Source organism: Sebastes umbrosus, chromosome 4, assembly GCF_015220745.1.
Source record: "Sebastes umbrosus isolate fSebUmb1 chromosome 4, fSebUmb1.pri, whole genome shotgun sequence".
Lineage (NCBI taxonomy): Eukaryota > Metazoa > Chordata > Actinopteri > Perciformes > Sebastidae > Sebastes > Sebastes umbrosus.
Window position 1 is genome coordinate 34,035,484 of NC_051272.1, and position 20,850 is coordinate 34,056,333.

Genomic DNA, 20,850 nt, shown 5'->3' on the forward strand with positions numbered 1-20,850 from the left:
CCATTGTAGGCGCTTTTGTCGGTGAACACAGGTCAGCATGGGCACCCTGACCGGTCTGCGGCTACGCAGCCCTGTACGCAACAAACTGCGATGCACTGTGTGTTCTGACACCTTTCTATCAGAACCAGCATTAACTTTTTCAGCAGTTTGAGCTCCAGTAGCTCTTCTATTGGATCGGACAACACGGGCCAGCCTTCGCTCCCCACGTGCATCAATGAGCCTTGGCCGCCCATGACCCTGTTGCCGGTTCACCGGTTTTCCCTCCTCGGACCACTTTTGGTAGGTCCTGACCACTGCAGACTGGGAACATCCCACAAGAGCTGCAGTTCTGGAGATGCTCTGACCCAGTCGTCTAGACATCACTATTTGGTCTTTGTCAAAGTTGCTCACATCCTTACCCTGGCCCATTTTTTCTGCTTCCAACACAAAGTTCAAAGTTCAAAATGTTCACTTGCTGTCTAATATATCCCCCCCACTGCCAGGTGCCATTGTAACGAGATAATCAATGTTATTCACTTTACCTATCAGTGGTCTTAATGTTATGGCTGATAAACTGTGGCTCAGAGGTAGAGCAAGTCGTCCACCAATCGGAAGGACGGCGGTTCGATCCCCGGCTCCTCCAGTCCACATATCGACGTGTCCTTGAGCAAAACACTTAACCCCAAATTGCTCCTGAAGGCTGAGCCATCGGTGTGTGAATGAGTATTTAGATTAGATCCTGATGGGCAGGTTGGCACCTTGCATGGCAGCCTCTGTCATTAGTGTATGAATGTGTGTGTGAATGGGTGAATGTTGGCGTAGTGTAAAGCACTTTGAGTGGTCAGTAGACTATTTAAATGCAAGACCATTTACTATATATATATATATATATATACAGCTCTGGAAAAAATTAAGAGACCACTTCAAAATTATCAGTTTCTCTGGTTTTACTATTTATTGGTATGTGTTTGAGTAAAATGAACATTTTTGTTTTATTCTATAAACTACTGACAACATTTCTCCCAAATTTCAAATACAAATATTGTCATTTAGAGCATTTATTTGCAGAAAATGACAACTGGTCAAAATAACAAAAAAGATGCAGTGTTTTCAGATCTGGAATAATGCAAAGAAAACAAGTTCATATTAGTTTTTAAAAAACACAATACTAATGTTTTAACTTAGGAAGAGTTCAGAAATCAATATTTGGTGGAATAACCTTGAGATTTACAATCACAGCTTTCATGCGTCTTGGCATGCTCTCCACCAGTCTTTCACATTGCTGTTGGGTGACTTTATGCCACTCCTGGAGCAAAAATTCAAGCAGCTGGGCTTTGTTTGAGGGCTTGTGACCATCCATCTTCCTCTTGATCACATTCCAGAGGTTTTCAATGGGATTCAGGTCTGGAGATTGGGCTGGCCAGGACAGGGTCCTGATCTGGTGGTCCTTCATCCACACCTTCACTGACCTGGCTGTGTGGCATGGAGCATTGTCCTGCTGGAAAAAACACTCCTCAGAGTTGGGGAACACTTAATTTTTCCAGAGCTGTATATTGCTCACCATTTGCAGCAGATGACCAGACCATAGAACAATAGTCAAGGTGACATAAAACTAATCTTTGAATGATCTGACATAGAAGGGGACGACCCACAAAAGAAGCACATTTCCTGGCGATACCAACTGCTCTTCCCATCTTTGAAACAATGTTATAGAGCGCAATCAAGCATCAATCCAAGGAGTTTTGCACTCTCAACTTGTTGAATTAAAGAATTACATCATTTTAAATCAAGTTTAGTGCTACTACATAATCGTTGCATTGTTCCCAGCACCGTACTGTTTGTCTTGGAGCAAATATGATAAAAGAAAAATATATTTTTTATATAAGTTACCAACAAAAAGATGCAAATAACCCTGCAGTGATGCCTTACAATGAATTATGTTGGAAAAATGGATATTGATACTGTGGTGGGAGGATGTTGGGTAAAGGGTTATGCTGTGTGTGGTCTGAAACAGTATGCTCAACAGGGAGAAGGAGGGGCAGGAAACTGGTGATGTCAGTAGGGAAGAAGAGGAGGGAGGACTGCCTTGCATTTTACTTTTTCCTCCTCCTCCCTCTTCCCCCTCCTCCCCCTCCTCTTCTTATCAGTGTGTGAGAGAGAGAGAGAGAGGATCAGTAGGTTAGTGGACGAAGGATTAAGAACTGTGACAGTGGATATGGGGGAAGAGAAAAAGAGAAATAGACCGGGATAGAGAGAAAAGGGAAACAGATGCCTAAACGAGTGAGTGGGGGAAAGAGAAAGGAAAGTAAGAGATTGGAAAGTACACCAACTAAGAGTCCACTTGGAGTGAGGACTGACCGGTTGTTTCTGGAATTGGGTGGACCCCCTCGCTAGAAAGACTGGACATCAACCACCACAGCTACCATGTACAGCGGATATGGAGGTATGAACCAGTGCGGTGCAGCTTAGCGAGACCAGCTCATCTCTAATCATTAACTCTCTGTTTGTCAGGATGAGCTTAGAGTTGCTGGTTAACAGGTTTGTAACTTATTATGAGTTGATAGCTGGAGAGTTCACTCCAAATACCAACAAAAACAAAACTAAACCTATGACTTGTTTAGGGCGAGATTTGTTTGTCATAGTCATATTATTCATTGGAGGGCCTCCTTCATTACTTGATTAAAACAAGTGTTTCTCCTACTAATGAATAGATACCTTGGGTCACTCCGCCTTAAAGGACCATGCCACTGTGCCACTATCACGATATATTGTATAAAGTATAATCAGGGCTGGGTTTCGATACCTATACTACTACTACTAGTTCCATTTTGGATATGGTTTGTAGAATATCCAGATTTAAACTGAGTTTAAAGGAGGTTCATATTTTTTCATGTGTGTCTTGGAATAATACTGACATGCCCATGATATGTACGGTACACTGATACAGTTTTTGGTTGTTTTGACTGTTCCTCCTGTCCAAACAAACTCGTCAAATACCAACGCTTGGTCGGTGCCCCTCGGGCTTTCAACTAACTCCAATGTAAACCCATCCGTGGCATTATTAGACGGTCGGAGCAACTGACGTAGTGTAATGAACGAGAAAGTCCGCCTAGGGCGGGTGGGAGCTTAAACGTTGGATGGGTCAAGCAAAAATAGGACTTTCACCCAGGAGACCGCTGATTGCGAAACCAAGTCAACGTTGACTTATTTTACCATAGTTTTGTTACATAACTTACATACTTAACTAATGCCAGTTACGTAACTAGTCTCTCTCTGCCAGGGAGGGCCCCCTGCTCCCGGTGTGACTGTCAACCGGGGCGGACTGTCCTCAGTGCGCCCAAACCACGTCGTGCCGCCAGATCGGGGCCCGGCCCTCGTAAAAAGCGCCAGGGGTCTGCGGCGATGTCGGCAACCCACCCGACCTGTCTTGAAACGCGGACCAAGGAGTCTAACGCACGCGCGGGTCAGAGGGTGCAAGCAAAAGCCCGTGGCGCAATGAAAGTGAGGGCCGGTGCGCCGACTGAGGTGGGATCCCGGCCTACGGGAGCGGGCGCACCACCGTAAAGTGGTATCGGTGCCGTTGTATCGGAGCCGTTTTGCGAGTATACGAGTACATGAGCACAGTATCGGACCCGATACCTGATACTGGTATTGGTATCGGTGCATCCCTAATTGTTGTGTAAGTAAACCAAAAAACTAAGTAAACCTACGTTGTAATTTTGAAAAGAGACTGTACGTATGTAACGAGTGGAAACTGACACGCCATCCCTGACAAGTCCAAAACTGGCGGTAGAGGGCTACCTAGAGCGTCATAGTATGAAGCATAGGGCCACTTACCAAGCGTCCTGTACTGAGTGGTTTCTATTATCCTGCTAACGACCCCACAGAGGTTAAATTCCTGGGTTACCCTGCCATTTAGCCAGAACTGAAGAAGCTTCTTTGATGAGAAGTGAAACGTCTTCAAGAATCTAAACCAAGTCTAGTTGCTGCTGATTTAACCCTTACTCGGATACCATGACCTGGATGACTGAGAACCTTCACAAACATATATATTTATAATTTGAATATTAATTATTTTTCAAAAAAGCGCAGCTGCCGCGTGTGCCGCTGTCTCAGTCCAAAACTCAAACTGTATTGAAAAAGATATGTAATCATTTCCAAAACTCACAACATGTTTTTATCTAACAAAATAACCTTCTTCAATCCATGTTTGGTGGTATTTAGCCTTTCAAAAACAACATTTAAAAACTGTTTGCTCTCTCACTTGCCCCGTTCACACAAACGGAGGCTTGCACCTGTAATTAACAGGAACACTGGATTCTTGTTTTTCAGCGCACACACAGAACAGATAGCGGACAGTGAGGAGATATTGCTGAATTTAACAAAAAGTGTATTGGATTAGAATCACAGATTCTGCCTTTAAATAGACATATGTCTTATCATTAAATAGGAAGACCTAGTAATGTGTAAATGGTTTGTGAGCAAACATCTGTATGTCTATGTAAACAGGACGTCACTGCAGCATCACGTGCTGAACATAACTTCCATAAAACAGGTTTTAAGGGGGAAAGTGATACATTAAATACATTTTATTTATATCTGCATACATGGACACATATGTATGTGTCTGAGTATAGAGGGATTATATCTGATTATGCAGTGTAATGACTATTTTTAATTAAGTCTAATGTGAAATAAGAATTTGTTATTTTGCTAATTGTAATTGTATTTAATACAATCTAGGCATATGGTATCTGCATAAAATCTGCAATGATGTTGGCTAATTAAGGTTATTGTTGACACTCGCCGTAGTAGGAGCGGAGCCTGCACGCTATAATTCTTCTGATATAAAAGTTTACATTATGATTAAACAGCATTCAGATCAAGTATCAAGTAAGACGTGTTGACCATATTCCATATTACCTCTTATAGACTTGCTTGAGATATGCAATCAATCGTAGCTACTTTGTCAATTTGTATTTAGTTATTATTAACTTTTGACAATGCAACTTGCATTACCATTACAAATGATGCAATGTTCCCAAAAGTTTAAAAAAAACTACAATGTATGGATCTACGGTATTTGTTTCCTGGCAGGAGGAAAATATAGGCCTATTCATAATTCTAAAATGGTACAGCATGGCTTGGGAAAAAAATCAAATAAATTGTGCAACAATGCAAAATCACCAACATGTTTCTTTTAAAGAGCTGCCAAAATGAAAAACAATATTTCATAGTCTGTATTTCAATAAGGAGTTATAGTGTCACGTAGTGGTCTAAATGTTCTGTTCTGTGGTTCTTCTCTATCTTAACAAGAATACACATTTGGAGGAATTACTGACTTCTTGTTGTGTATTTGGCATAAAAATGGTAGAATTTAATATCAGTATGATATGTTAATAGCACAGTTGGCAGCTACGGTATGAAAATATTAACATTGAAATCAGCTTTTTAAATTGTCTGTATCCTTCTCTTTTTTATTTTAGTATAGATTTTGCAGCTTTACCTCTCAACATACAGTGTAATAGCTTTGTCACACATGCAGTGGTTTGAAGAAATTGGAGCAAATATTCAGCCCTCCCTCCAAATTTCAGTTTCACAGCAGCAAGTAAATCTATTCATTTACAGAGAAGAGCTATATTCATTTACACTTTTACTTTTACTTATCGGGACTATTACTCCCACTCTTCACTATCCACCGGTCAGTAGGAGGGTTTGAGTTGGTGCGACAGCAGTGGTGACCGCTATACATTATGGAACTAAATTTATTATCACTGTTTGTGGCATTTGTGTGTGTGTGGTCTTTCAAGACTTGAGTGTCTTACTCTATGTAAGAGAATCGGTCCATTATTGTCAAGTTCAAGCATTTGGCAAATTGTAACTTCTCATTCCCGTAGACATGATACTTATGATTGATGAATTATGATTTATGATGAATATGAGATTCATTAGGAGAATTTTGTTCCAATATGATAGACGCTGAAGACGGTAAAGGTTAAAATATGAAAACAGTTTTCTTCTCAGAGGAACAGAAACAGACAATTTGTTATACAGAACATTATTGCTCTGAAATGTGGCGTGGTCTATCTGCATGTTGTTTGGTGAATCTTACAGCAGGATGCAAGTGGTTTTGCATGTTTTAGCTGTTTGTCAAGAAGAAATAGTTCCGGTATGTAACTGTGGAGCTGATTCCCCCTGTAATGTGACATTGCCAGACTCATGAAGAATCAAAATCAATGAGGCAGAACCAGAGATAGCATCGTTTTTATCTCACACATTCCTCGTTTTATTTATATCCTCTTCCTTGTCAAAACCTGGCGGAGGCCAGCTGTCACTATAATTACTCTATCAGCTTATTGTACAATATATGAACATGACCTTGATCATTTTTACATTATGGACTTATTGTGTGATATATGGACATGACCGTGATCATTTTTATGTTATTGACTTATCATTATCGACATATGGGCCTGACCAGTGGTGGATGAAGTAGCTGAATGCCACACTTAAGTAAAAGTACAGATATCGAACCAGAAAATGACTTTAGTAGAAGTTAAAGTCACCAATTAGTTACTTGGGTAAAAGTCTTAAAGTATCTGATATTTACTGTCCTTCAGTTTCAAAAGTCATTTCCTGATATTAAATGTGCTTAAAGTGGTAGTAGGCAGAATATTTTTGGCATCGTTTGGCAAAAATTCCATAATAACCTGTTTCATGTACTACTGTCAGGATAAATCGACCGCTTTATAAAAATAACTTTTTTTAATCATATTTGCTCCAATCTCGTCTACTTCAGCTTTAAGTATTGAAAGTAAAAGAACAAGTACATGATGTTAATAAGAAAGCAAGCAAGTCAGAATTTTGATATATATTTTATTTGTTTTTCCTCTTAACATGTTCACCACCTTAAAAAGGTCACTTGAAGCAGTTTATCAGATTTAGTGGAGCTTCCTGGAGCCACAAAAGGCTCTAAGCAACATTTTTCACATATTCAGTAATACTCCCCAACAGCTGATAACACACGGCATACTTCCCTTAACAACACACAGACATGAGATCGATATCAATCTTCTCATCTCACTCCTGGAAAGAGGGCACATAAGTGCATTCCCCAAAATGCTGAATTATTCCATTAAGATTTTGGATATTTTTTTCCACTGTCCAGGCAGCCATTGGTTTGGATTCTTTGAATATAAACTTACATATACTTGCTTGTGGACACAGTGTCTACATTTTATTGTTAACAAAGTTACGTTATTGTTGATACCATTCTTCATACCATCACTGCTATGGTCCCTTTCAGCTTTATAATCATTTTTCAGACACTTGTATCATTTTCCTGGAAGTGAGCAAGCCTGTCTGTACAGTAAAGCTCTTGGGTTATTCCTGTGACTCAGTATAGCCATAAACGGCACTAGTCTTTTCCTGACCCTGCCCTCCGTGCAGGATGTTACTCCCTCCTGGGTTTCCTTTTCCTAAAGACAGTAATATGAGGGAGGGGAGGGCCTGGAGTTATGAAATTAACCGTATGTACACTATGTGGGGGGGTGAGAGAACACACAGTATGAAATAGTGGTGTTGTGAGGGGAGGAAACTATTAACATCAGATGAAGCATTAACGATCCCAAGAGGAATACTTTGTTCACCTTGCTTATTATGTAATGTTGTCCGTGGCCATATTTCATCAGGAGAAACCATTAGTCATTGAGGCCATTCTTCTTATGTCATTTCCCTGTCTCTCCCTTGTGATGGTAGCCGGGGACAGGAGTCTAATTAATTCTGTTCACATCTTAGTTCTTATGGATCCCACCGTATTTACAGACCCTTACCTGACCTCATTTTTATCCCTTAACCATCTCAGGACTTAAGGCATTTCCACACAAAGTCTAGTGTTATTTTCCATTTAGTAGTTAATACATGCTATAGTGCTGCTAACATGTAAACTAACATGCTTTAGTTATATAACATTATCACACAGCTGTGTCGAATACTCGATTCTGATTGGTCAATCTCGGCGTTCTGCGGTCTGTAATTTCTTTATAGCAGATCGTTGTTATGTATAGGGTCTTCAGGGCGATGAGAGACCAGCATCATCGCCCTGTCGGGGGTTTCTCTCACAACAATGACCGGCTCACTGTACATTATCCGTGGCTTATAGTTACATGCAATTTTTTTTTAAATCACTTTTATAATATTCTGTTCTCATTCCTTTTGAAGGAAGACATCTGATTGGCTAAAGATAATTCCCTGTTGAAAAAAAATCGGTGCACGTCAGGAGAGTCACTTAAAACCCACACACAGATGCAGTGAAGTTCACACATGATCAGCAGTTTGTAAATTGCAGGTTCAACAGTTTGTATATAAATGTAACAACATCCAAATATGTTTTTGGATGAAAATTACAATACTTTTAAATACATATATTTGTGGATTTCTATCTTCTTTTATTTAAAACGACACATATTTGTGTGTGCATCACATTTGAGAATCCTTCTGTGTGCATTCATTCATTTTGAGACTGATCTGACTCCATAAAAAAGGGTACATCTCATAGAGCAGGGTTAGGGTCAGGCCGGAGTAGTTCAACTGTAAAATAGACTGTGTTTAATCATTATAGCATGCTAGACCTTGCACCCACAGCCTACCACACTATGTTACCAACATTAACCAATGCTCGGGTGATTTTTTAGCTGAACTGGTCAGGCTTTATTCACCATGGAAATATGAGTGTGCAGGACTTCCACCAGAAAAGTTGTTAGGACCGTTGGGGTTGGGAGGGGGGTTGCTGAGCAAAATTCAGGGTAGTGGCTTGTCATGATGAGATTAGCACTGGTCCACCTTCAACGGTCAGCCCACCTGAGCCAAAGTTGTGGCCAACCTTCGGGGCAAACCCCTTCAGGAACTCCTCCCCCCGATGATGGCAGCTCCCGTATCCGGGATATTATGGGCCTACGGGCTTCACTTTTGTATTGTGGACGAAGACGAATGCGTCATCCATCTATATCAGTCTGTGCTTTTACTCCAAAATATTTATATTGTTATCAGTGTTGACATTCCAGTAGCGGCTGTGGTCTGTAACAGTAAAGACTTAGGTATGTGATTACTGTTTGAGTAGCAAGTATACACACTCCCTTTTTTGTAGTACAACCTTTTGTATTTCAGAAAAGTTCCACTGAAATGAATTGACTTAGCTCTCATTTAGAGTCAAATAGAGCATAATGCAGGGTATCCTTCAGGTTGCGGCTAACATGTGATTGACAGGTCGCTACCACGGCGTTGTCCGGTTGTCTCATGTCATTTCTGTGTTTCCAAAAAATTTGATGGCTAGTGACAAAATGCCAAACTCGAGGCTTTAAAACCGTAGTCCACAAACCAATAGGTGACGTCACAGTGACTACGTCTACAGTCTATGGTAGAAACACTATTAAAACAGCTGGGACAAATGTAAATTGGACCTGAAAAGAAAATTATTTAAAATTACTAAAAATTACAGTTATGAAAATCTTGACTTAATTCTTTTTTCTTTTTGCATTCTAATTAATCAAAACAAATCAGGGTTCTTCAACTGAACTTTTGTTGCGGTTTTTGTTGTGTGGATATTTCTCGGAGTGCCTCGCTGTGTTTTCTTGGTGTTGGGTCTACTTGCTGTGCTAGAATACTCCCCTATGTCTTGCATTGTGCTGCAAGCAGCTCTTCTTTGTCAGTTAGGAATTGTAATTTGTGATTGTTATTTATTGTGTGATAATGTGGTTTGATTAATCAGAATGGCCAATCATTCAGGAGACCCTCAGAGTTGACCCATATTGGATAACCACCCCTCCTAAAGACAAAATATAACATAATAGTATAATTCTCTGACCATCAGAAAGCTAATTTAATACATTTTGTCCAAAGTAAATAAATATGCAAATTAGGGCCTTTTTTTTTTTTATTCTTAAATCTTAATTTCCGTTGATGATGTGTACTGACGGGCAAATTCGCAAAAGGACTGCGCGGCTTTTGCAGTTGCTAAACCTGCACAAATAAGACAAAAAGAAACCGTGTGAGTCTCAAAGGACCTGCAAAGGGTGACCTGCTCCCCTGACTGCACTGCCAAGGAAATAGTATCTCTGTGCTCTTGTGCTATTTGCAATAAATCAGGTAATATGCAGACATTTGGCACAAAAAAATCTGCCTCTTTCTATGCAAATGAGCCTCATTTCAAAAACAGTTTCATTCACAAAGATCAGAAAATGGCTCAAATGGCTAAAAAAAAAGTCTTAAAATATGAGAAGGTAGTTCATATTTTCCTCATTATTAATGATATATTATTTCCCCGACCCGCATGTGTGTACTCTGACGTTCAGAGGTGTATATAGGCACAATGAAAGGAAAAAAGTTAAATGAGTCCGACCCAAGCCCGGTTTATAAAGAAAAGGCTGTCTGGGCCTGTTGGTATAATTGCGATCAGACGCAAAAAAAGGGGAAAAATTGCACTCTCACTTTAGGGCCGTGTTTTGCGCTGTAATATCATTAGCGCAATCAATATCTTTTGTGAATCAGAGCTTGAGATGGAACAGATAGCGGTTGCAAATGATGCACAATTCATGGTGCTATCAGCGGCCGCAATCCATTCTTTGTGAATTTGCCCGAGTGCTTTTTCCGTGACCGACAACACAGACTCAGGTCTCTTTGGCTTTTAGTGAAGTGAATGTTTGAGACACTTTTTTTTCACTCTGAAGATTTATTGGATGCTGATGTTGAGGTAATAAACTTAGTTTGTTGTATTTTCCGTCTTTGTTAGCAGAACTTTTTTTTGCATAATTAACAATACACATCATCCATATGTTTTAATGTCAAAAATTTAAGTAGCTACGCCCTTTTTTTCATCGCTTTCATCTACTGCTTTTATCCATTTATACTGGCATTTATAGTCTAGTGATCAGCCCCTCACGGTCAGATGTTTGCCACAGTATATATTGTCCCTGTGCCCCCTTTATCAGTATTGGATATTGACCAGGATCAGTATATCTGTCTGGGGCTCATAGTCTTTCTCTCTTTTTCTTTTCTTTCTCTCTATTTTGCCAAATAGCCTGCTGTGCCTATTTTGACACATGGACTTGCCATTCATACAGGTCTGACATATGATTGGTTAGATATACCTTCTTTTCAGTGATGTGTTTGACTATTAGTTAATTGTCAAGCAGTATAATCCATCAACAGCATATCAAAGTTTCTAATTTTCAAATTGAGGAAATGTTTTTATAATTTCTATCATCCAGCCCTGGTGTATAAATGTAGGTTTAAAAAATTATGATATATCCACTGGGGACCGTGAATATGCACAGCAATTTCCATAACAATCTGGGTAGTATTTGTTGAGATATCTATAACATCTCTGTGCTTAAGTCGTCCCACTAGTGGGGCATAAACAGTGTAAAGGGAGACATGGACTAAGTGGTGTGCTGTGTTTGGGCGTGTTTGGCCAGCCTTTTTCCAGAATGGTCTGGGAGAGAGAGGCCAGAGAGCATCAAACAATAGGTGTGGTGTCACACACTCGCTTACCACAGAGGCGCATGGAAGGCTGAGTGCGTGGCACACAGCCACAGCCACAGTGTTTATATGAGAACATCAATAACAGAGGAGATGGTGTGACTGGAATCTGTTGTTATCATTGGGCAGGACTGGACCGCTGTTTGGATCAGGTAGGGAACACCAAATACAGCACGGTTTGATGGCTTTAACTGACCGACTTCTGGAGTTGTTGTTGAGTTTGAATGGAGCTGATGTGTCATTATAAACTAAATGGGATGCTGAGTGATTAGCTCATGGAAGTCTAATAACAAAACTGGAGATTACATAGCAGACAGAACAGTAGGGAGACATGTGCAGACTACCACTGCCCTGTCTGAACTGGGACTCTGACAGGGACACGGAGCCCCGTCAAGGTTGGTGTTTTAGATTAGGGTTTACGGGTTTAACGGTACTAAATGGTGGTGTATGGTTCAGTACATTTTTGATACGGCAGGGACAACAAAAAATTCAGAAGATGAGATCATTGTTGTTTATTTTGAAAAATGTGAACATGAAATGGTGGCTCATTGGCCATAATTATTAGATAGTATAGATTATAGTAGATTAGATGGTAGAGATGTAAAGAAATCTGCATATATTTAAATGTAATGGGGAAAAAATTGAAGACGTAAAGCTCTCAGCATGCTCTGTGCGGATACCTGCATTGGAATTTCCCTACTGACTATATTGCTTTAAGAAAAAAAATCAATATACGATATTATTGTCCAAAAAAAGCTGAAGAGAGACGCACATAGATATAAATATCTCTGGACTGGAGACACATACATTGCAATAGATACAGTAAGTGGCCACAATGTATAGACAGTTAGTGCTATTTTACACAAGGATGCTGAGATCAATAACTCAGATCAATCAGCTGGTGACTAGTCACTGCCCTCGTACAGTCTCGCCACCGTTTATATGTTGTTGCCTTTGATTGAGGGCTGACTGCTCGCCATGGGAGGAGTTTTGGTTTCGGCTGCTCTTTGTGGAGGGAGTCGGTGGCAGACTTGCGTATTCTGGATGGTGAGTTTTAAGATAGGAGCGGAGATTTGTGGCGTTTCCATCTTTAGTCCCAACTTTATCGCACTGTTTACAAATCACTTTGTTCATGTTCTCTGGCTCTCCTTTTTCTTTTGGTTTAAAACCAAAGAATCGCCAACGACCCCCTCTTCTCCCCCTTAAACTAGCATGCAGGAGACCAGAGAGAAACGTGTTGTGTGTTCAGCTTTCACTACTTTTGTAGCTTCTAACTGAATCTCCAACTGCACCGCTTGTACTTTCACGTAGCTGCTTTATTTTATCGTTTCACTTTTCAGCTGCATACGAGTCGTGTTAAGTTGCTACTGATGAAAAGCCAACATTTCCTGATTTTGCTGCTTCATAATAAAAGCTTTTAAATAAAAAAATAACGTGGGAACTTTTATTGTGAAAAATATAGGAAAGGAAATGTGTTTATCACAGTGGAACTTGGCTTGTGGCTTGAGGAGTTGTAGCATTTATTCACCGACACACACAACTGTACACAAACTCCTACGCTCACAGCTAGTTACGGCTGTCTTCCTTTCACCGTCACTCCGTCACACAGACACGCTCCCTCGCTCTCTCTCTCTCTCTCTCTCTCTGACACTCGCTAACGTTAAGCACACAACCTATGCACAAGTTATTCCTTAAAGGAGTTTGCTACTTGTAGAACACATTTTAGTTTAAAAAACATCTTAAAAATACATAATTCCCCGATGCTTTGCCCCGGCGGGGAATCATCTCACGCCCGTCAGGCTTGCAATATACTGGCAGAATCTCTGTATTCAACATAATTGAATATCGTTCTGTTATCGTGGACACGTGAGGACCATTATCGAGGCCAATCAATATCGTGTCAAACGATAATCTCGTTATATCTCCCAAGCCTAGTGGGCGCTGTGCACACATAGGAAGGGTTCTGTAGAAGAAGAAAGCTGAAAGCGATAGTTCTTTGTTAAAATCCTTATAGTGTCTGTACAGCACATGTGATGTTTATGCCTCTGCGCCGGGAGCATTGTGTTTTCAGGTTGTCCATCCGTCCGTCCATCCATCCCTTTCTCATGAAGGCGATATCTCAGAAATGATCTCAGAAATGCCTGTATGGAATTTTATTCAAATTTGGCACAAATGTCCACTTGGACTCAAGGATGAACTGATTAGAATTCAAATGCTAATTATGACAATTTCACACAAATGATGAAGTGAGGACATTTTGGACAGACGTGGATGTAAACTGACAACTTGACTGGTTGGCGGAGGCACACAACTGCGAGGCGGTAATTCTAGTTTCTATACTTGTTTTTGTTCTTCAGGTCTTCATAAATGTGTCGGTTATCTGTTGATGCATTTTTGAAGGAGGCAGAAAAGAAAGTGATTGGGTCAGGGGTACCACAGACCAACAAGCCGATCATAACAAGGAGGTGCATGCAGATGTTTCAGGCCGCCAGCTGCAGTTATGTAATTGCAGAGGTTTGCAGGCATGTTTGTCCAGAGCAAGAAGAACCTTCAACAGGCCTCACATCCCTATTATAGCCAGTTACACTAGGACAAAACTACATTTGATGGAGGTTTATCTGCTACAGGTGTGAGAGATGACTGGAAAGAGTACCTCGCTCTGAATCCAGCAGTATGTGTATGACATCTAGGGCTGGTTTTATCGGTAGTATCAAATAGGGGTGTCACAATTCTAATTCTGAATCAGAAATCAAACAAAATTAGCTTCTGATTTCGGCCATCAAAATCAAAAGCAGGATCATGGATCATGATATTTTTTTTCTCTCTCCCGGTTTCCTCCCGGGGTCACAATTATTCTGCATTTCTCCTGATTAATGCCAATTTTTCACACCTTTTTTGTTATCTCAACATGTTTCTGGCACTGTACATTGTGTATAAGGCATAAGCCCTACTGTTGTTGTCACCCGGACGGCAACAGAGCTACACCAAATGTAGAGAGGAGCGGAGAGCAGAGTAGAGTTGCTCGCGACACTCACATCACAGCAAAGCCGCCACGGCGTGGCGCTTGCCATCGGAAATAACGGGTTTCAGAGCGCAGTGGTGCCGTTGTTGCGTTGTGTCTGAAAGGACCTTCAGTGAGTGAGAGAAGGAGAGGAAAATGGAGCAAACTAAGAGAAAGAAATACTCAAGCAGGGTACAAAAAATGAATGAATGGAAATTGATGAATATTTATATAGTTTATACCAGAGATTCACACAAGTTCACGCCAGAGGAGCGAATTGATCAGTTTACTTTCCTATGCATTGAAAGAACATTTTTTTAAGTAGGCCCATTTAACATAAAAATGCTGTTGCAGTGTACTTATTATTTTGTTATTTTCATTCTTTAAAAGTCACCAGACTGCAGGAAACAAAATCTCTGAAACTCCGATTTTTTTTTGCGGGGGGGGGAGCCCCAGACCCCCCACTTTGGTTTTGAAATCCTCCCTATTTTTGAGGTCTCAAGGTTGGCAAGTATGCTCTACTGTCGCCACGCCAGACCAGAGAGCCCTGCTGTTATTGTCTGTACACAATCAGGTCCTAAGTATGTTGTAAAAGAATGAAGAAGAATGAAACTGAAAAGGTTCCTCTCTTAAATAAAAGCTGAGAGCTTCGAGAGGCCTGAACTCTAACACACTACTTCTCCAGTGTGTGATGTTTGGGGGGGGTTCCTCCGACACCCGCTTTAATAACATGAACTGTTGTAACAACACAACATGATGATTTAGCAGAAACTTATAGAGGGAAGTGATGGACCCAGTATGACCCAACTTTTCCACTTGCTCCGTTTGTCCACTTGTCAGGCTAGTTTCTCTCTCTGAAAAGTGTTGTCTGCCTTTATCTCTCTCTCTCTCTCTCTCTCCGCTCCAGCTCCTCTATACTTTACTTAAACTAGGTTAAGTCAACAAATGGTTGACCACAGAGTCCCACAGTACACACACACACTCATTCTTGATGATTTTCAAGGGTGGCAGTAAGTAGTTGTTTTCAGTGTATTTAACACTTTTACTCCCAGTGAAGAGTAAAATGAATTGTTCCTTTTTATTCAGAGTACATGTTAATATTTTTTTTACTTAAAAGATTGATGTGAAAGTTATACAACAATCAGCATCGCCACAGTTCTCTTTCCATTGAACTCCAGCAGAATTGACCTTTTTCTCTTCGGCCAGATGACTGCAGCCCTCAGGACTATCTCCCTTTGTTAAATTTCCTGTCCGGAGAGGCAGTTGTGTCTGACTTCCTGTAGGATTGTGACATTTCCTGTGCTGTGGGAGGTGGGGTGGTGTTTGGCAGTCGTCTTGCAAAGGCTTTTCAGTTGTTTGAAGCAACAGGATACAGGACACTGGATAGGCCACAGTAGGAAAACACTGCTTTAGCTGACAGAAATGAACCGCTGACTTAAGCCACAATAACAAATCACTGCTTCAGGCCGCAGACTTCAAATGTTGGTTCAAGGCCAGAGCGACAGAATGGATTAGTCCACTTTAGGTGACTTAAAAATGACATAATGTATCGAGAATATCAGCCATTGTAGTTTTGATTGTTAGCCATTATGCAAAAATGCTTCTGTATATTGGATTGTGACATCAGAGGCTCTTCCAGCTTGTCATAATGACACTTGCTGTATATCAGCTGTACATTCATGGGATAGCACAGCTACAATGGTAACGAACAAACAAAATCTGTCCCACCAAAGATTTCCAGGTGGGACTACTACTGTATGTCAAAGATCTCAATAAGAGTTAACAGATGGAACGTGGTTACCTTGCACTGCTCGTTTTCACATGTACATGCTTCAAATGCTGGAGGGCCTGATCGAGGATTATACATTCCTTGAGTATTGATACGATGATGAAGGTTTAACATTATAACTCCTGAAGCTCATTAGACCTGATTAGCCGATGGTGTCACCAGAGAAGACTCACTGCTCTGTTGGTCTTGTTGAACTGCAGCAAAACAAATTGTTGCAGTTCAATGATACTACAGAGTTGTGCCTCTTTGTCTACAAGCTAATCTGTTCCAGAGCAGAGACACGGACTAGGGAGAGCACTAACCAAACTACAGACAGTTTCATTTTGGGGCAAGTTATTCATGCTGATACAACCTGCTGGCAGCTACATTTATCATTTCATCTGGTGAAAGCAACACTCGCCAGCTAAAAATGAGCCTGCTCTCTGAATGTTTTGTACATTCCTATTTGCTTGTGACAGTAGAACATGAAACAGGTAACCTGAAAAAAAACATGTGCCTCTGTGTCCTCCGGTGTCCTCTGGTGCTCCTAATGGCATCTGGAAGATTTCACAGACCGGAGGAAAACAAGCAGTCAGAGCTGATCTGAGGTCTGCCGTCCATCTGCTGTCTATGAGAGCCAGCTGTCAATCACTCGCGAACTCTGACCAAACAGTCAAACTAGGCAGCGCTGATCAAATATGAATCAATATTCTGTTACTGTAATGCCTATTTCTCACCTCAAATGTTTTCAGAAACATCTTGTAGTGTACTGTTTAGATGTAAAATGAGAAAGTTTGTGACCCGGCAGCCATGTTGAGATCAGTTGAGATAGCTTGAAGGAACGTCAAGTAAACTTCTTTGGAAAAGAAAAGCAAACAGTGCAATTATTACCCAAACAGTCTGTTATAGAAGAACAATAAGAAGAAGAGGCTTTTAGAGAAATTGTCTTGCTTGTTTTGCATCATGTGATCGTCTCTTATGATCAGCCTTTATAGAGACCGATCAAACTACCAATATCGGCCGATAACGATCGGAGCACCCTTATCCTTCAACTAAGTTTTGCTCAGGTAGACGGTACTTACAAGAACATACTGCTTCTTGTTGAATCTACCCTTACACTTCTAATCAAAGCATGGGACAAAGTAGTCCCACAGTGTCTCACTGATAATACATTTAAGTGCACAAACATGCACACTTATGGAAAGCCAGTCATGAGGGGGGTACCTCCTCAGCAAGGCACAAGTTCTCAAAATGCCATGCTTCCATTGCCCTGAGGGTGTGCATGTGTGTGTTTCTGACACTAAAACAAATGATATACAGCACTGTATCATCATGTACTGTGCAGCACTGAATAGATGGCAGTGTACTGAAATGGGGACGATCATTTGTTGTGGTGTTTGGTGCGTCATCCTACCATGTCAGATTATTCACATGACACATAATGATATGTATCTGTGGTTCCAGCAGGAAGTGAATCAGAGAGCTGAATGCTGAATCAGAACACAACACAGTTTGTGGTTTCTATCGGCCATTTCTGGTTTCACATGCAATGATTCCGTTTTTGAAAGTCATATTGTTTATTTGCTAGATATGGAGACATTAAAACACACATAGAAAACAAAGGTAACAATGAAGTTTTCGGGCAGATTTTTCTTTCATATGAACGTGATCACACTGTGCTGAGATCTGGGCCTGGATTTATCAAACGATTAAAAGGGAAAATTTGGACATAAAGCTTCAGTAGGCAGTACATTTTTTGGCATCATTGGGCATTAAACATTCCATAATAACCTTTCAGCATATTGTAATTCAAGTGTTCTGAGAGAAAACTAGACTTCTGCACCTCCTTATGACTCTGTTTTCAGGCTTTAGAAAATTTAGCCCGTGACGATGAGACTTTGACCAATCACAGGTCATTTCAGAGAGAGATAGAGCGTTCCTATTGGCTGTGCTCCCGCTGGGGGGCGGTGCTCGGTATTTCCTCAACAGATCTCAACATGGCTGCCGGGTCACAAACTTTCTCATTTTACAGCTAAACAGTACACTAAGAGATGTTTCTGAAAACATTTGAGGAGAGAAATAGGCATTACAGTAACAGAATATTGATTCATATTTGATCAGCGCTGCCTAGTTTGACTGTTTGAGCGGAGTTCGTGAGTGATTGACAGCCGGCTCTCATAGACAGAAGCTGGACGGCAGACTCCAGATCATCTCTGATTGGTTGTTTTTTCTCCGGTGTGTGAAATCTTGCAGATGCGATTAGGAACACCGGAGGACACAGAGACACATGATTTTTTTCAGATTACCTGTCTCATGTACTACTGTCAGGATATAGCATTTTATAGAAAGAACAGCAAATGCCAAGAAAAAGGCATTTGAGAAATTGAAATAAAATCAACTATTGGAGAAACACCGCCAAACAATCCTGCGCTAAGCACTGCAAAGTGAGATTTGGTGTGAATGCAGCCTAAATCTTAGTTGGCTGCAGTACAGAGAGGTGAACACACACCTTCTCACACATTTTGGAATGGTTGTACAAATTTCAGTGGTCATGATTTAGAAATCATTTTACTTTTTTACCCACTTTCTGTACATTTTCATTGTCTGCACCTGTCAATGTGGTACTTTGCACTATCATTGTGCACTATGGATGACATAATCTGGACCGATCAGTCCGCGTCCTGCTGTGGTGTCAGCAGTCTGTTGATGATTCTTCTCCTTTTGCTCTGTACAGGGAGTCCATCCCGAACTCTCTCCACCATGTCGCTGTCCGTTCGCCCTGCCAGACGCCTCACCTCCAGATCCATCACTAGGAGCCAGAGCTTCACTGGAGTCAACACCTACGACAAGCAATACAGGTACACACACACACACACAAACACACACACACATGCTGTGGGGAAGTACACACTTGACAGGACATCCTGTCAGGTGGAGCTCAAAAGACAGACAGTCTGACTGTTTGACTGTGTGCGTGTGTATGCTCGGAAACACTACCCCTTTTGTCCACAGGGACCGCTAAAATCAACACAAAATGAAAGTGAAACATTTTCACAGTCCCCCTGTGTTGTGTGTTGTTGTCTGTGGACACAACTGCTACTTATTCATGATTTGATTGTGCAAGATATGAAGCTATAGAATATTTATTATTACCTCCGCCAAGGCTGAAGGCCTAGAAGGAGGTTATGTTTTCACTGGCGTTGGTTTGTTGGTTTGTTTGTCTGTCTATTAGCAGGTTACTCCAAAAGTTTGCAATGGATTTGAATGAAATTTTTTGAGGGAAGATGTGTGGCACAATGATCATGGTCCGGATTTAGGAATTTTTTTAAGGATTCCGATCAGCCAGAACATTAAGACCTCCCGGTATAACACATGTGCAGTGTAACTGATGACGCCTTTTTTCACATTAAACTTGTTGAAATTACAGTTGAGTTCGACCAAAGCACACTTAGTGATTGTTGGAAAGAGTAACGACGACGGTTTAGATGAGTTTTACTTTGTTTCTGTCCAGTTTGAATGAAGTGTTTTACGATGCTCTGCTACGTATTTTGGCAAATTTTTCTTGTGCGCTACCCACATAATCAGCTGTGCTGCTCATCCCACAAATGCATGATCCTTACAAGTTGGACATGATTGTGAAGGTAAATAAACAGGCTTTCCAACGATGTGAAATATAATGACAATTAGCATTGTAACAACAGAGAAATAATCCACCAAACACAAGTTTCCGAATTTTTTTTTTCCAGTTTACAATACAAATGTCCCTTTTTTCACTAGAGTTTTTGATTGTGTGTAATAACGGGAATGTTAGTTGATGTATCAAGATAAGGTGATGTGTTCTAACAAAAATAGCTGCTTGTTAAAAAAAAAAAATATGAAAAATATGTCAAACATTAACAATTTGCATTGGGGAGAAAGACAGACAGACAGACAGACAGACAGACCGACAGACGGTCTGTCCCTGTCAATCTTATCGAGTCTTATGTGATAAGATAATGCTGTTAGATAAAACAGAGTTTAAGGATGATGTTGCTGATGTTGCAGGAACCTCTCGGTGTTCAGCACTCCAGGTGTCAGCAGGAAGCCCAGCAGAGCCAGCAGAATGTTTACTATGTCCACCAAGTCCAACCCACCACCTAAGGTTCCTCAACCAGAGCGACTGGATCAGGTCTATGAGGCGTTGAAGAAAGGCCTTCAGTGAGTACACTCAACAACACACTCACAGCACACACAGGCACTCATGCACACATATCGTCACTGTAAGCTTTCAATATGAGGGATCATGACCTTGACGCAGCACTATACTCCTACTCCCAGACTAATATTTTTGCACAGTTCTGAAGTCCTATCTACTGTGCTCCTACATAGCATTTATATTGCAGAATGTTCCTGGAGAAAGGAAATGTCATGGGTCAACAATAAATCTGCCTGACTTGATTTGGTGAAAATAATACAATGGTAGCCCTGCTATATCCCTGTCTACAAACCTTTATATTATCAGCTCAAGTTTGGTAAAGAAACAACTAAACTTAAGTAAGCCCACACTGGAAAAGCTAATAAAAAAGTG

The 20,850-nt window shown here is 40.8% G+C and overlaps 1 protein-coding gene across 3 annotated transcripts in view; it reads left to right on the forward strand.

Moving 5' to 3' along the window:
* The window catches only part of ripor1 (RHO family interacting cell polarization regulator 1), a 94,603-nt gene that overhangs the window by 21,110 nt on the left and 52,643 nt on the right, over positions 1-20,850 (forward strand). The window contains exons 1-3 of one of the 3 annotated variants that reach the window (XM_037767127.1): positions 2,108-2,422; positions 19,018-19,141; positions 20,328-20,480. In XM_037767127.1, coding sequence (XP_037623055.1) covers positions 2,404-2,422; positions 19,018-19,141; positions 20,328-20,480 — 296 coding nt within the window. In that variant the 5' untranslated portion in view covers positions 2,108-2,403. Of the gene's footprint in view, positions 1-2,107; positions 2,423-19,017; positions 19,142-20,327; positions 20,481-20,850 lie in introns of those variants that run through there. The other 2 variants (XM_037767125.1, XM_037767126.1) reach the window with 2 other exon arrangements.